Genomic DNA, 17,368 nt, shown 5'->3' on the forward strand with positions numbered 1-17,368 from the left:
AAGAAAGAGATTCAGGGAAGAATTTCCAGAAGGACAAAAAACTCATCAGGTGTGTCAGATCTCTGACATTCAGGAGCCATGTGGGGAAAGACGCACACGCTGACTTAAGCACGAAAGTATGGATGCTTTAATTAATCCGGGGTGAATTTAATTGCTTTAGTTAAGTGGAAATCGGGTTAAAAATGATGCAGAGCATGCTGGGGTGTGTTAAAAACATGACATATGAGTTGGATGAATCGATAAATTAAAAGTGCACAGATGTTTTAATTAAACCCAGGGAAGTTAACGAAGATCACAAGAGACTTTTAAGCCTATGATTAATTCAATTCATTTAAAATACCTGTAGAGATATGGGGATGCCTCCATTTTGAGAGTTATAAAAGTTCTCAATCGGTAAGTGCTTAAGCCGTTCTTAAAAAACATCTAAGTTTGTGTGTGTGTGTGTGTGTGACTGAACAACATTAATTACATAATGAATATTTAAATTCTTCATAGTACATGGTAAGCCTTTCTGCAGCTCAAGTCCAGAAATGAAGTAGCTTTTTACTTACTACGGTTCAAGCAAGGAGAAGAGTCTGCAAATTATTGGCATCTTGTTACCTACAAGCACGGAAGCTTTCGAAAGACCTAGGGGGTCTATTTATTCATTGCTGTCTCCCCAGCCAGTAGAGCAGAGCTGGGCTTAGGAGGCAGCCTGAATCTCTCTTCATTTTTACTCGCTGTGTGACTGTGTACACTATTTGCAGCCTTGATTTCCTTATCTTTAAAATGGGACAAGAATTCAGGAATACTTATCTCATTGTGTTTTTAAGAGGATGAAATAATGCCTATAAAGTGCTACGTACAGGGCCTGGTACACAGTAAGAAATTTGTAGATGTGACTTTATTATCATTTTGATTAGAGAAAAGTGTTGTGACTCACCCCATCATAAGGGGACAAGTCACCCATCCCAGCCAACTCCCTCTCTAAACACTGGTTTATTTACCAATACAGGTTTTCCTAAAACCATACTGCTTTCCTAACTCTGTGCATCAGATCAACAGCAAGTTCCCCCAGGGTTAGGCACTCTGCTTCCTAAGGCTGCTTGGCAACTTATGTAGTCATCTATAAAGGGGAAAAAAAAGTTTTTAAGTTTCCAAAGCAATTTAACTTGGGGGAGGGCTGATGGATTTAAGTCCTGAGAAGTGATTTGTTTGGTAATACAGCAAGCATGGGAAACGTGAACAGCCACTTTTGGAGGCTGTGGGTGTGGACTCACTTGGGGCCACCAAATAATGGGCACTGTCCCTTGTACACTGTGGAGGCAAGCCTCCTCCATGTCTGTTCGGCAAGCTGGGGGTAGGGATGAAAGTGACCTTACTGCTCCTGGGCACAGTTATCATTGGACAGTCTCAGCAGAGTTCAAGGGCAACGTGATCTAGACTCAGACCTGAAGGTGCACAAGCGTCTTTTGGGGATCCCATTAGAATGCAGATTCTGATTCAGAGGGGCTGGCATAGGGCCCGAGGGTTTGGATACTTTACAGGCTCCCCAGGTTGGGGCTAGTACCCCAGACCTACTGACTGAATCAGACACTCTGGAGGGAGCTGAGCAAGCTGTGTGTTAACAGGGGATTCTGATGAGTATGGTTCTAATTCCATACCTGGGCAAGTGTCTTAATTTCTGTGAGCCTCAGTTTCCTTAGCTGCGAAATGGGGATGATGATGATGTATGTTATACAGATAAAATGAGATAATAACATAAACCCTTCACATAGTGCCTCAGCCACTTTCTGCAAAGTGTTTTCCAAGTGTATCTGCTTTAAGCCCCTTGTCCTGGGCCCTTGCTGCCAAGGAATTAACTGCATGTTTTCTCAGGTCAGGGGTGGGAGGAAGGAGAGGTAGGATTCAGCCATCAAACTGCATGGGGTGTAGAATGACATATACAGGTAGCCACCATGGCTCCTGGCCCTTCTGCATTAATGGGGATTGTGGGGAGAGAAGGGGGACAGAGGGAGACAGGTATGCAAGGCAGAGGGTCTGAAGGGACAATGCATGGGGTGCATCTATGCTTATTCCATGGAGGATTGGTGGGGCCTGAGTGTCTTTCACTGAGACAGGCGAGGCCAGCTGAAAAAGGGGGAGGGGTTCTTTGGGCCAAGAAAGTTCTGAGGGAGGTGTTTCTGGGGTGGTGGGGAGGACCCCTCTACCAGCAGGGAGGGGATAAGGGGCTTGTTATTCCTCTCCTGAGTGCAGAAGTCCACCAAGGGGAGCGACTCATGGGGAGGTGGGAAAGCAGGTTATGAGGCAGAGTCCAGCCAGCAGGTCGGACAGCCTGAGCTGCACATGGGGCTTTGACAGTTGTCACTGACCTCCATTCAGGGAGCCTTCCTGCCAAGCCTGTCTCCTGTGTGGCCACTGGGGCTATATGCCTCAGAGTCAGCCAGACTCAGCCTCAAAATCGGGCCATGCTATGTGTGCTTGGGCAAATAGCTAACTTTCCTTAAGTCTGTGTTTCTCCTGTAAAATAAGGATAATAACATTGATTTCAAAGACTCATGAAGACAAATGCTATCTAATATTTATGGAGCACTTGATACATGTCAAGCACAGCTCTATACACTTGACATGAATTTACCTTTTAGTCCTCACAGCAATGCAACAGGTAGTATTTCAATTCACCTCCATTTTACAGATGAGAAAACCAAGGCTCATGGAGGTTAAGTAATTTTTTAAAATGGGTATAGCTAACTGGAGGAGCATGGATTCAATCCCAACAAATTCAAACTCTACTGCTTTTGTGCTTAGTAACTGTGCTCTTCTGAGACAAGTCACATAAACTCTGAGATCAATGTAAACTTTTTTTTTCTGTTTTTATTCCTCCTCCTTCCCTCTGACCCTCCCTCCTTCCCTGCATTTAAATTTGTGCCTCAAAGTTGGCTGATTCATATCACATGATTAATCTGGTAAATTAGAACCTTCTTCTCCAGTGCTCATTTGGGTCTCGCCCATTTTCTGGCAATGTTTTCATCTTTACAAGTCTTGTACCCTAAATTCAAGTTGCCAAACATTTAGAGACCACATGCGACTTCCAGGGCACCAAAGTAGGTGCAAGGAGGTTTAATAAAGAGGACTGTTAGACACCCCAGTCTCTCCTCCACGGACCAGTGTCCCGAACAGCAGTGCTTTCAACAATAGCCAAAATTTGGAAAGAGCCTAAATGTCCATCAACTGATGAATGGATACAGAAGATGTGGCTTATATATACAATGGAATACTACTTGGCAATGAGAAAGAATGAAATCACACCATTTGCAGCAATGCGGGTGGAACTGGAAGGTATTATGCTAAGTGAAATAAGTCAGTCAGAGAAGGACAGATATCGTATGTTTTCACTCATATGTGCATCTTGAGAAACTTAACAGAAGACCATGGGGGACGGAAGGGGAAAAAATAGTTATAAACAGAGAGGGAGGGAGGCAAACCACAGGAGACTCTTAAATACAGAGAACAAACTGATGGTTGATGCAGGTTGGGGAAGAGGGGGAAATGGGTGATAAACATTGAGGAGGGCACTTGTTGGGATGAGCACTGGGTGTTGTATGTAAGCCAATTTGACAATAAGTCATATTCATAAAAAAAAAAAAAAAAGAGGACTGCTAGAAACTTGTGATCCAGCAGGAGAAACCAATGTGATCACCCAGCTGGAACATGGCCCAGCATGAAGGAAGGGTCATTGCCATGATGTTGCCAAGACTTGTGTGACTGCAGGGTCCTATCTGGGCATGTTTCAGCAATAAGGTGACCTGAGTCCTGTCTGGGGATGTTTCAGGGTTGCGGTGACTTGCGAGCAGCAGTTTGATAGGAAAGGTCGGGATTGATGAGAACCTTCCAGCTGAAGAAACAGCATGAGCTAAGAAGGAGAAGCAGGGCTATGATGCTTGATGAGTGACAAGTAGCTGGAATCTATGATATATGGGCTCTAGTAGGAGATGGTGATGCAAAAGGAGCTTAAATCATGGAAGACTTTGAATGTCATTCCAAGAATATTCTTTATTCTCAGAATATAGTCCCTGGCTGCCTGCATCAGAGCCTCCTGGGAGGCTTGTTTAAAAATGCACATCTCTGAGCCACAGCCCAGTCCTATGGACTCAGAATTGGCTGGCATAGGGGGTGAGCCTGGAAATATGCATTTGTAACAACTGTCCCACATAAATGTCTTTAAACAAAAGTTTGGTAGCCATTGTGGGAGGCAGCTAGGAGCCACTGAAGGTGTTTGAGGAGAGTAGTGACATGCTCCCAAGTGCTCTAGAGAATGCTGGAGGTTGTGAGCAGGGAGAAATGGCATCAGGAAGAGGTTGGCAGCCATATGAACAGGGCTGTGACTGTGAAGGCAGAGAGGAGAAATGAAGCAGAGCGTGTTGGAGGTTGATGAAACAAGAGTCAGCAAATGATGTGATGAAGGAGGTGATGGGATGTCTCTGGTAGCTGGGAGAATGACTTAGATAGCAGGCTCCGAAGTCAGAGGGACTTTGTTTTGAATGCTGGCTCAGCCACTTTCCACTTAGTAAAGTCTTGTTTCTCTCCTGTAAAGTTTCCTGGGGTTCAAACCCTAGTGCACAATCACCACACAAACTGCTTGAAAAGTGCATCTTCCTTTGGCCTCACGTCCCCCAAGTTGAATTTCATGGTCTAGAGTAAAGAGCCTGGCCAAGACTGCCTGGTTTGAATCCCAGCAATACCACTTCCTAGCTGAGTGATCTTCAGCAAGTTACCTAACCTCTCTGGGCTTCATTTTCTTCATGTATAAAAGGGGACTGTAGTTGTATATAAAATAGGGATATTGATGGTGAGGTGAGATAATTATGCAGTTGCTTAGTACAGTGGTTGGTGCACAGTAAGAACTCAATAAATGTCGGTGATGATGACGATGAGTTTGACTTTAGTGTTAGAACTCCAAGAGGGACTGGATAGTGGGTAGATTTTCCAGTTAACAGGAGAAAAATGGCAAGATCCCTGTTGTCTTTTTTCAAGCCTCCACAGAAGCTGGGTAGGAGCTGAAGACAACCCCCAGAGAGAAGGCTTTATGTTCCCGTGGTTGTGGCATTTCTAGGTCTCCCCTGACAGCTGTTCAGCAGCAGGAAGTGTCATTTCTAATAGCTATTAAGTACGCATTACCTAACAAGTAAGGCTCTCGTGTTTTAAGTTTCTGCTGTAGGTTTGGGGCCTCAAGCTCACAACCAAATAAGCCATCGGAGAAGCCAGTGTCAAAAGAGAAAAATCAGAAGCCTTGGATGTCTTCTGAAATGCAAGGCTGTTTTGCCAACAACCCAAGGAAGCATCTCAAGCCAGTGAAAGACCTTCAAATAAAAGTAAATAAAAGAAAAAAGGAATCATAATTAAAAAGCATGTAGACCACAACAAATAGCATTTAAGCAAGGAGGAAGTTATGAACGGCAGATAGTAATAATAAAAACTGTAGACTTAACAATACTTAGAGCTGGATGGGAGAGGTACCTGATGGAGAATGGGACAAAGTACCAGGAAAGAAATGCCATTTGTCCTCAAGCTCTGAATCTGAACACCTTGCTTATTACACTGCACAAATAATGAAATTCTATACCGGAAGACACCCTTCAGTATAGTTCCCTTGTTAGAGTCTTTTTCCGTGGAATTTTCTCCACATGCCCTGATGCTAATTGGCTACTTTTATAGATTCATGTAGATTCATTTCTTCATAAACTTATCATCTTAACAATGTCTACACCATTCAAAGTCCACATCACAGCATTTAAGACTCAACACTTCTACTTCCCACTTGCTTATCATGTGTATCCAGCAGAATGGAAGCTCTCAGAAGGTAGGGCCATGGCGTGCTTGCTCATCATTATATTTCTGGCACTTAGTGAAGTACCTGACTCATACAAGGCACATAATAAGCATTTGTTGGATGCATGAATAAGTTCTGTCCCCTCAACTGGCTTGGAACAATGTGTTAGAACCCTTACACATTCTTTTGATGTGAGGATCAGTTCCATTTTGACTTCTGAGCCTCCCAGGACCCCAGCTCAGTGGGGGCTGTGGAATGAATGCTCTGCAAATTCACGCTGACTGATTCCTCCGTTCACCACAAGGCTGTCTTCAGATGCCTGATGCAGACTGGCAGGTGTATAAGAAGACAAGGAACTGCTGTCTGCACCGCACATCTGAGGGCATGGGAGGCGCAGTGTGAGGTCAAGAGAGTAAATCCTTATTTCTGTCACTTGGACACATACCCGGTCATTCGGATGTGATGGGAATCTCACTTGCTAACATGGCAAATTTCTCCCCTGGCAGGAGGGCCTGAGTCTACCTGCCGCCTGCGGTGGCAGAAACTGGCAGCACTGGAGGCATCCTGGGCACAGCTGTCAGGGAAGGAACAAAGGTGAATGCGGGTTTGTGTTGAGGGGGGACTTGGGTATTCCTAAGACTTTTATCAAGAAGGAAGAGAAATGATCATGGGCTAGAGCTGGGAGGTGGCAGGAGCCATTCTAGCTGGCAGGGCCAGCTGACTTTCCTTTCTACATTTGCTAGCATGATTACCTCACCTTGTCTGCCCCACTTATTTTATTCTAACACTTAGGAGCTTCTTGGGCTCAGAAGTTGGGTTTTAAAAAAATTAATGTTTATTTATTTTTGAAAGAGAGAGAGACAGAGCATGAATGGGGGAGGGGCAGAGAGAGAGGGAGACACAGAAGCTGAAACAGTCTCCAGGCTCCTAGCTGTCAGCACAGAGCCCAACATGGGACTTGAATTCACAGACCTTGAGATCGTGACCTGAGCTGACGTCGGACGCCCAACTAACTGAGCCACCCAGGCGCCCCAGAAGTTGTTTTTAAGTGGCAATCTGCCATAGCCACCAACAAACTGTGCAGGACCAATGGGATAGAGCCTCATAGTGTCTCTGCTATAGGGGTGGTGGGGGAGGGGAGATACATGTGCACACACATACACACACTTACACACAACCACATTCCAATATTTCTTTTATTAAAAATCAGAGGTGTATCTTTGATACGATTCACTGAGGAGGGCACAGCATTTTGCTAAAAATGTGCAACTTCAACCTAATCTCGAGAAAACATCAGACAAACCCACATTGAGGGACATAGTAAAATATACCTGACCGGTACTCTTCAAAATGGTCAAGGTCATGAAACACAAGGCAAAGACTGAGGACCCTTCACAAACTGGAGAGGACATAGGAGACATGACAAGTAAATACAATGTGGGATGAAAACCAGAAAAAGAAGGGAAAAATTAGAAAAAAAAGTCTGTAAATTAGTCAATAGCATTGCTTCAGTGTTAATTTCCTGGTTTCAATAATTGAACCATTATAATTTAAAATGTTGACATTAGGTGAACTCTGCACAGGAACTCTATGTACTGTTTTTGCAATTTGTCTGCAAGTCAGAAAGGAGATTTCAATATAAAAAAACTTCAAACGTGGGGGGTAGTTAAAACAGGATTTATCTCCTATTGTTGATATGAGAAAGGATAAAGTAGTATGTTTTAAGTACTTCACACAGTGCCTTCTACATATCTAATACTTAATAACTATTTGTCATTATTAAAAAAACAATTTGAAGTGGAGCCTTAACTCAGGTGCTAATCATTACATTTATTCACTTGAAATTCTTACAGTTAAATTTGAGCGCCTATTTTTACTGGTTTCTCACTTCATCACACAGGTGTAGTTAGCGATTTTTGTTACTCTGAGGAGCCGATATTTATAAAATGAAATGTTAAAGGGTTGCATCTCTCTAGAAGCCAGACTAGAGTACATGGGCTCAGCTCCACTTTTGTGATTCTTGGTGTGCAATAAGTGTGTGAGAAGCTGACTTGGCTTGAATGCTCATGACCGTGAAAATATTCCTCTCTCGATAGGGTCAAAGGTAGCACTAACATGTCCTATTTATTGCAATTGACAAGTTTTCTCTTTTCAAATTTTGGATTTTGACATTGTTCTTTTCAGAACAAATTTATCAATGTAAATGTCATGAGTTGACTTGGAGAAATATGTTAAGTAAATAATAATATAGATAGTCCGTGAATTTATGATTTTGAAAATCATAAAGGTGGTACGTGAAAGAGCAAGGTTCGGGGAATAAAGGGCTTAGAATATTTCCCAATATCATTAGTAAAGTAGCTTAAACTGTGTCCATTTCAAAAATCCTAAGGAAGAAATATCTTTAGGGCAAAGAGGTAGATTTTTACTCCTAATACTCTTGAGCCAACTTTGCCAAGAAAAAAATAGGGAAACAAAGAGAAAACAGTTTTATTCTTCAAATACTTCAATTTTGCCCACTGCAGGCATCAAGAGCTAAATTAAAATATACAACAAGTTCAAAGGCTGATTACAGGAATAGCTCCTGAGTATGCAGGAGTAACTACTCTTAACAGCCGCTCAATATTTGTTTCACAACGATCAATTATATACCATGGCTAATGCACATTTGGAGTGTGCGCCCAGCCACAGTGCAGGTGGCGAATGCAAAACTCACACCGAGAGTCCTTTTAAGCAGCTAAATGCACACGCCATTACAGATCCATAATGCAGAATGGACGCCCGTCTGCAAATGGATTTAGAGCGAGGAGTTCTTAAATGGCTGAGGTACTTAGGGCTGAAAGGCCAGTAACTGGATGTGCTGCCAGAGCACACATGGTTTTTAGGATTAATAATACATCGATGTGTGTCAGTGTTAATATACATTTACAGCTCATGGGCCATGCAGCGGAGGGCTCAGCCCATTTGCAGCCACATATGAAAGAACTGTTCTGTCCTTCCTTTCATTAATGTCTTCACTCCTAGGAAAATTAGATTACGCAAGAAAGGCCATTCAAGCAGTACTGAGGTTTTCCCTCCTTCCCAGCATTCACAAGGAAAAGCGTTCAGTGCAGTGAAGCCTTGTGTCATCCACCTTCCCCCATCACGGTGCCTCAGAACCTGGCCAAGCAAAGCACTCAAGGGTCCACGGTCTACTTGGTGATGTGCCCACATGCCACTTGGTAGAGTATGCTGAGGCTTCTTGCTCTGCTTCCCTTTTGTATCTGACAAGTTTACCAAAACTTTCACATTACTTAGTGATGGAGGATATGTCTGTAGGTGGTATCATTTAGGGATTGGGCTCGTGCATGTGCAGCCAAATCCAGAATTTCAAGCACAAGGAAGTCCTCTTCGCTTATCACTCAGCACTCAGAAAGCTGGGAATCACAAATCTTTGGAATACTGTGAATGTTTGAAATGCAATTTTCCCCAGCAATTGTGGTGAGAATGGGGAAAAGGAGTGGCGCTAGTTAGCATTTACAGAGTAGCTTTATTAATAAGTGCCTCTCTCTCTGAGCATCAAGGCAGGATGATGGTCTTTTAATGAGGGGCACATAAAAATAATGAAAAGATTGTTTAAATATATAAATAAATACAGTGTGATATACATCAATTAAAAATGGTAAACATAAACTCTTAGAGGGATCACACCATGTTCTGCTAAGAGCTTTGGGTGTGTTTGCCTCATACCATCCTCACAATGAACTTGTGAAGAAACTCTGCACTTTTCCAGAGGAGGAAACTGAGATTCAGAAATGTTAGATCACTTGCTCAAGGTCACAGAGACACTCAGTGGTGGAGCTGAGATTCAACTCAGAAATGTCTGACTCCTCAGCAAGGGTTCTGAACCTCTTCCTCATTGCTTTCCACACTGGGATATGACCTGCTGGTGGGTGAGGAATCAGCATAGCTGGTTTTTTTTTCTTTAAAGTTTATTTATTTTGAGAGAGAGAGAGAGAGAGAGAGAGAGAGAGAGAGAGCCAGAGAGAGTGAGCAAAGGAGGGGCACAGAGAAAGGGTGAGAGAGAATCCTAAGCAGGTTGCACGCTAACAGTGTGGGGCTTGATCCCACAAAGTGTGAGATCATGACCTGAGCTGAAATCAAGAGTTGGATGCTGTGCCATCAAGATGCCCCAATCAGTGTAGTGGGTTTTAACTGGTGTTTTTAGGGGCGCCTGGGTGGCGCAGTCGGTTAAGCGTCCGACTTCAGCCAGGTCACGATCTCGCGGTCTGTGAGTTCGAGCCCCGCGTCAGGCTCTGGGCTGATGGCTCGGAGCCTGGAGCCTGTTTCCAATTCTGTGTGTCTCCCTCTCTCTCTGCCCCTCCCCCGTTCATGCTCTGTCTCTCTCTGTCCCAAAAATAAATAAAAAACGTTGAAAAAAAAATAACTGGTGTTTTTAGAAGATGAAATAGAAAAGAAGCATGGAGTGAAGATAAGTGTAGTTTTGTAAAAGGTTAATTTTAATTTTATATTTGTATTTACCTAGAATATATACATGTGTGTGTGAGTGCGCACAACATATCGGAAAAGGGTGAGAAGCTCTGCTTTCTCTTACACTTGCCTTTGACAGAGACACTTGAAGGTTATGCTCAAGGTCTTTTGCAAGCTAGGTATGCAGCCCCTAAGTCCCCTGGTTTTGTGAGAGTCATTTTCTCTTATATTACCTTTCCCCCAAGAATCCCAGGGCCCCAGCAATTCTGTGCAAAGGAGTGTAGATAAATTAATAATACAATTTAAAACCGATTCCACCAAGATAAATAGCGCTTCCTAGATTAAGAGTGTAGCTGGCCAGAATGAATGAAATTTACTAACCCTGAGATGCTTAATCTTCCATTACATAGAAGTTAATGATTATAAGAAAGGAGTGATGGTAATTCACTTTTGCTTTTACAGGAAATCCAACCATCTAATTTTTAGCAAATCTTTCTTCTCAGCACACCTCGATGCCAAGGATAACCTCCCTGCTCTTCTAGGTAAATTGGCCAATTGTCATATATTAAAACCTGCTCCTTGCTAAAGGGTTAGGTCTTCTAGCATGCATGGGCTTACAAGTTGTCCCAGTGGAATTCTGGAGGGCATGTGGGCTTCTTTGGTACCCCCTCGCCCCCTCAAAGAAGTCTATGTCTTGTTATCCAACCATAGCAGGGAAGGAGTGGTAAGTACCTTTAGCACAGTCTGCTCCTAGAAATCCTGGGAAGCAGTGACATAGCCCGGACACACATTCGCCATTCCCGTGGCAGTTACGTGGACAGTCTTGCACTGAATCTGAAAAAGAGAGAAACTTAGCAACTACCCTTTCCTCTGTTTGCTGATGAAGCAATTTGGTAATCAGTTTTGAAGACCAGTGGTAGTGTCCTCAAGTGCCCATGGGGGACCAGTAGCGAGCGTGAGTGAGTGGAGGGAATGGGAAATTAAAGGGATGAGGGCAATGTGGACAATGCATGGAAGTAACCACTGCTCTCTATCTGACTAACACCCAGGCAGGAATGCAGGGTTAGTATTGCTGCAACATCTGCTTTTTCAAAAGAAATGACTTATTTGGATTTAAAACCTGAAATTTCCCATGTCTGAATGTTGACAAGTTTAAAACATCATGAATGTTGTCCCCTTCCCTCCCTGTGCCCCCTACCTGCCCCCTGCCCTTTCAGGCTATCAATCTGAGATTTGGTATGACATGTGGGATATCAGCCTTTAGCCTCAGATAACGGGGAGGAGTCTCCAAATGACAGTGGTGGTTCCTGATCTCAGGTTTGTAGAGTAAAAAAATTCCTTGCTTTAAGGAAAGAAAAATCCAAATGTGTAAGACTGACCAATTTAGGCACGGTTTTGGATCCATTAAATAGTAGGTTTTAGGTCATACAAAAGTCCTTTTATGCCTGCCTTTTGCAGATCTTATTTTTCATGAAAATCAATTAGTTCCCATTTGTTCTAACCAGCATAGCCATCTTATTTCATGATTTACTTTTCTATGCATACTCTTAAGTCATAACTTCAAAGGGATCATTTTGGAACTTTTTCATGTTAACTTAGGTCTACACAGACGAAGACATACTCTTAAAATTATTATTATTATTATTATTATTATTATTATTATTATCAACCTCATTTTTTTTGCCTTAAATTAAAATAAACACACTTAGACTTTCAGGTGCCAAATTACTAAGATGATGAAAAACACAAGCCATCATGGCCAGAATGTGACCTTTACCCAACCCTTGGGGAGTCAGGGTCACTGACCTGGTGGATGTTGCATGAAAGACTATCAAGTAAGACCGTTCCTAATGGAGTAACCTGAGAGTGGTAAAGAAGGCTTTTCCTTTAAACCAAATTTTCCAGTTACTCCCACTCTGGACTGAAAAGCAAAATTGTGCATACTGCTTTCTTTCTAGTGTTTCCCTTCCTAGTCCTCTTCTTCCAGAACCAAGCTGTAGTTGGTTTCTGGCACTCTGAGGAGAACTCAATGGGTGTATTTGCTTTTATGAAATCAGGTAAAAGACTACAGACTCCATCAAGCCAATTTCTTGAATGTTTATCAATTAACGCTTCAGGTTGAAACTTCTTGAGGTTGGCTCTGTGGGTGGGCTGAGAAACATCCAAGTGGCTACTGATTTCCATTTATTCATCATACATGCATTCATTCAAGAAGCTTTAGGTTGAATCATGAAATAGCCACTTCTGCAGGTCAAAAATCAGCAATTTCACATGGTTTGGGGAGACAGTTCTCCATGTTTCTAATCCTCCATATGCGTTTCTGAAGGTCTTGTGAGCTGACACACTGCCTTAGTTTTGGACTATCTTTTCAAGGTTGTCTGCACAGTGAACCACGTTGGAAGACAGATATAGTGTCTTTCTCCAGAGCAAAGGGCAGGTTTACTTACTGTCCAGTATAATAAAGATAATATTTCCCTCTAGAGCAAAGAACAGGCAGGCTCACTGCCCATTCTGAGAGACTCAGGTGTAATAAACTCAAGATTTCTTTTCTGTGATGCAACCTATTGCATGTGCGGGTATCACGGGCCCCTGTTCATGTAGCACTGTGGGAACTGGGGCTTGGAGGACCAGTACACATACTAATATCTGGATATTGCATTGTTCTGAGTGATAAAGGCCCTTGTCTCTGACCCAGGAGTTTCATGTCTTTTGATAATATCTATGAAATTGTGGCAAGCTAACATGTTAGCTTACAATTAGGGTGAGCTCTTAGACCTGTCATATTCTTGAAGTATGGTTCACTTTATTAACTAAACAACTATTCTATGCGAGGCACTGTAAAAGGCATTGGTGAATACAACGGTAAATAAGACAGGGAAGGTCCCTGCCCTCATATAACTTTCACTGTCATGGAGAATACAGGTCACACCCCCCCCCCCCAATATATCAACAAATAAAACAAGTAAAAGTTGTGATAAGTACTTTGAATAGAATAGGATACTTCGATAGGGAGTAGCAGGAGGAAGATACTCAGGGAGGAAGGCCAGAAAGGCCCTCTCCATTCCATGCAGGTGATATTTAAGGGTGAGCTGAGATAGGCAAGTGAAGAGCTAGTAACAAAGTATTTCATATAGTAGGAATAGCTTATGTAAAGGCCCTGAGGTGGAAAATAGCAGAACTGATCCAATGTGGCTGGAGGGTAACAAAAAGGAAGGGAGTGACATGAAATGAGTTTGGAGAGGTCCAGGCAGGGGGTCAGGTCATATGGGGCCCTGTAGGTCATGCAGATAGTTGGATTCTTTTCTGTGACCCATGGGAACAAGCAGTTTTCAACATAGAAATAACACTGTCCACTTTGCATTTTAAGAAGTCACCCCTATAGTGAGGTAGAGATTGCTTCTCCCTCGACCAGCATCCAGGTCTGGGAATGGTTTGGTACAAACTGACACTGCTGAGGGGAACCTGGGTGGCTCAGTCGGTTGAGCCTCTGACTGTGGCTCAGGTCATGATCTCATGGTTCTTGGGTTCAAGCCCCATGTTGGATTGTGTGCTGACAGCTCAGAGCCTGGAGCCCTCAGATTCTGTGTCTCCCTCTCTCTCTGTCCCTTGCCTGCTTGTGCTTTGTCTCTCTCTCTCTCAAAAGTAAATAAACATAAAAAAAAAAACAAACCCTGACACTGCTGAGCTCAAAGCACCCTGTTTCCAAACCTACCAACTTTAGAGATAAGGCAGCAGAGGTCGAGGGAGCTCTTTGCCACCAGAGTCTCATGCAAAAGGACGGAGCTCTTTGCTGCGCTGGAGGACCTCTCTTGCTCTTTAGCTGAGGTATTTATCCTTAATATCAGTTTACAAAATACCTAGCTCTTGGATATCTTCCTTCCCCATCTTCTCTCAATCAAGGAGGTTTTTATATCCATTTCTGTGTTCCTGTAATTCCCACAATCACCCTTTCATGGTGTGTGTCTTCTCTCACCAGGCTCCATGAGGAACAGACCAGATGTGAATCATTCATTGAGGTATTCTCAATGTACACAGCAGGTCCTTGGTAAACAGTTGTCAAAGTGTGTGCATGCATGTGTGTGTGTGTGTAGGAGGGTAGGAGAATCCAATATAAGCAAAAGCTGTAATGATGAGTACTTTTCATTGCATTTTCTCAGCATTTCTACAGTTTTGGAGAGAAAAAGCAATCGCATGGTGCTGTTGAAATATAAAAGGAACCCACACTTTCAGTCCCCCTTTTGCAACACCGGATTAAATAGTACTGTTGTGATATTATCAGGTTTCCTTTCTGTCAGCCTGGTTTAAGTTTTCTTGAGGAACAATGGCAGGTGCTGACAGGAAGCCCAGGAAATGGGGTTTTTACATAGGCAGAGGGTGGCCTCTAGTAAATCTGCACCGCACTTTAAGTATACCACTCTGTTGTCCCCTGAGATGAAACTCATTTCTGAAAGCAGCTGCTTCTTTCCAAAACACATCAAAAGACTTCCCTGAGTCAAAGGTATATTTAGTGTGATCGCTGGTTGACACCCGTCTAACATTTTTCCTTCTGTTTCATATCGCAGGGGCTTTCGGCGCTCCTGGCTGCTCTTGACGGAGAACATTCTGATAATAGGTATGTGTGGGAAAACCTCTGAACCAAATAAAACACTATTCTTTTCCCTGCATTTCAAGCCAATTACTATCATTGCTCTATCAAGATGTCTGCCCAATTATTAGGCCGATTACCTTTGACTTTCTGTTTGAGCTACAGTCCAGACAAGAGAAATCCTCTGGGGAGAACTGCTATTCTCATCTCTGACAGGGGAATGAGGGTAATGGCCTGGGGGAAGGGCATCTCACTACCACAACGTCTGTGTCTATATGGATAAAGGAGAGGGAAGGCAGAAGCCATTACTAGATAATCTGGCCCCCAGAAAATTTGCTGTGCAGTGGGAAAGGGATTTATGTGGCTGGAATCCAAAGCAATCCAGTGGTTAAGAGCACAGGCTCTGGAATGTTTGGATGCTGACTCCACCCTGGATTAGGGTGTATGACCTTGGGCAAGTTGTTTAACTTTTCTCAGTGGTGGCTTCTCCACTAGAAGATAGAATACTGGAGGTACCTACCTCACATGACTACTCTATGGGTTGACTGGCCTAGTACTCCCAGAGGGCCTGATCCAGAGGTGAGCGTATTGTCAGAATTCCATAAATGTGTACTTGTTTTCGTTATTAGCCATTTCACTGAGTCCTTGTAGACACCAACTAAGCCAGCTGCTGTTTATGGCACGTGGTTTTATGTTTGTACTAAACCTTTTGAGTATAAATATAAAGTGACAAAAAATATGTAATTTCTCATGTTCTCTCTTTTTTCTTCTGCGAGAGAGTGAGTGGGGAGAGGCAGAGAGAGACAGAGAGTGAGAGAGAATCGCAAGCAGGCTCCACACGGTCAGCTCAGAGCCCGATGCGGGGTTCAAACTCACGAACCATGAGATCATGAACCTGAGCCAAAGTCGGATGTTCAACCAACTGAGCCACCCAGGCATCCCTCTCATTATGCCCTTAAACTTAAGATTACTTAAAAAAATTAATGTTTATTTATTTTTTGAGAGACACACAAAACTAGCAGTGGGCGTGGGGGTGCAGAGAGACAGGGAGACACAGAATCTGAAGCAGGCTCCAGGCTCTGAGCTGTCAACACAGAGCCCTACACAGGGCTTGAACTCACAAACCATGAGATCATGACCCGAGCTGAAGGTGGACGCTCAACCGACTGAGCCACCCGGGTGCCCCGAGATTTCTTTTAATCTCAACAACTCAAACTACTTTTTTCCTCTTGTGAGCTGGTTTTTATCAAACTTTTTGCTTCTCTCTATCCCCCATTGGTATGTAATCTGATGCTGGAAATTTTCTGTCACTGAGGAAGACGTTTTCCAGTGGCTTCCATGATACAAAGTTTATAACATTAGTTTAGAGCAGGGGTTGGCAAACATTTTCTGCAAAGGGACAGAAAGTAAATATTTAGGTTTTGTTGGCCAAACTCTCTCTGTTGTAACTACTCAACTCTGTTGTTTTAGCTGCCAGAGACAATATGTCAACAGATGAACATGGCTGTGCTCCAGAAAAACTTTATTTATAAAAGCAGGCAGTGGGCCAGACTCAGTCCATGGGCTACAGTGTGTCAATCCCTGCTTTAGACCATTTGGCTAGTCCTGATAGGACCAATTTTTCCTTAGCAGAGGGAATAAGGTTTAGCTGTGATGCTATGGTCAATACCAAATCCTGATTTTATACAATTTGGAAGTTGTGGCTATGGATAGCAAACTGCCACCTGCATTCTAGGTTGGCTTACATAGATCTTTCAAGAATCAAGGGACCCCTCAGAGAAATCCGTGTGGCCAATAGAGAAGTTCTGAAAATGCAGTCACTAGAAAAAAACAGCTGTACAAGATGGGCTCCTAGAAAACCATCAGCTCTCATTCAGTGACTACTAGCTCCATTGTAGACACGGTCCATATGTAAAGTCACATCATCCTTCCCTTCAACGACACAGTTATTACATTTTCACAAATGAAACTGAGGCTCTGGGAGGTAAGTGACTTTCCCAGTTAGGAGGTAGGAATGAGAAGCTGGGATTTAATCCTCCATTACCAGGTCTTTCCTCATGACACTACCTTATCGAGGCTTCTCCAGTGAACCTCAGCACGCCCAGCTAAACACGTTGGAGACAACATGCAGAAAGGCCCAGAAGGCCATGCCATTTCTACCATGTCTACATCCTGGGACCTGGAAGACTCAGTTTTCTGAGCCTCAGTGTATTCCTCTGCGAAAGGCGTCTAACACTGCCCCAATTCACAAATGTTCTACCCAGGATCCGTTATCTTCGTCAGGATAAAAACCTGATGACAAAATAGATATAATGAAAATATCTGTGTCTTATTTAATTGTTAAAATCCTTCAGGTTTGCTTTGGAAAACTTTGTAAAATCTTCTCAAACTAATGGCCCTTTCAGGGGTTTATAAGCACATATAAGAGGAAATTTTGAATACAACCATAGCTTCTCCTGTGAAAGCTAATAAAAAAAAAACAAAACAGGGCTAAAACATGCCAAAAG

At 43.1% G+C, this 17,368-nt stretch overlaps 1 protein-coding gene across 3 annotated transcripts in view; it reads right to left on the reverse strand.

The window, feature by feature from the left end:
• The window catches only part of TENM2 (teneurin transmembrane protein 2), a 938,525-nt gene that overhangs the window by 164,194 nt on the left and 756,963 nt on the right, over window positions 1–17,368 (reverse strand). For all 3 annotated transcript variants that reach the window (XM_042947342.1, XM_042947337.1, XM_042947345.1), the window contains one exon: window positions 11,009–11,110. In XM_042947342.1, coding sequence (XP_042803276.1) covers window positions 11,009–11,110 — 102 coding nt within the window. The remainder of the gene's footprint in view (window positions 1–11,008; window positions 11,111–17,368) is intronic.

This window comes from Panthera leo, chromosome A1 (assembly GCF_018350215.1).
Source record: "Panthera leo isolate Ple1 chromosome A1, P.leo_Ple1_pat1.1, whole genome shotgun sequence".
NCBI classification, from domain to species: domain Eukaryota; kingdom Metazoa; phylum Chordata; class Mammalia; order Carnivora; family Felidae; genus Panthera; species Panthera leo.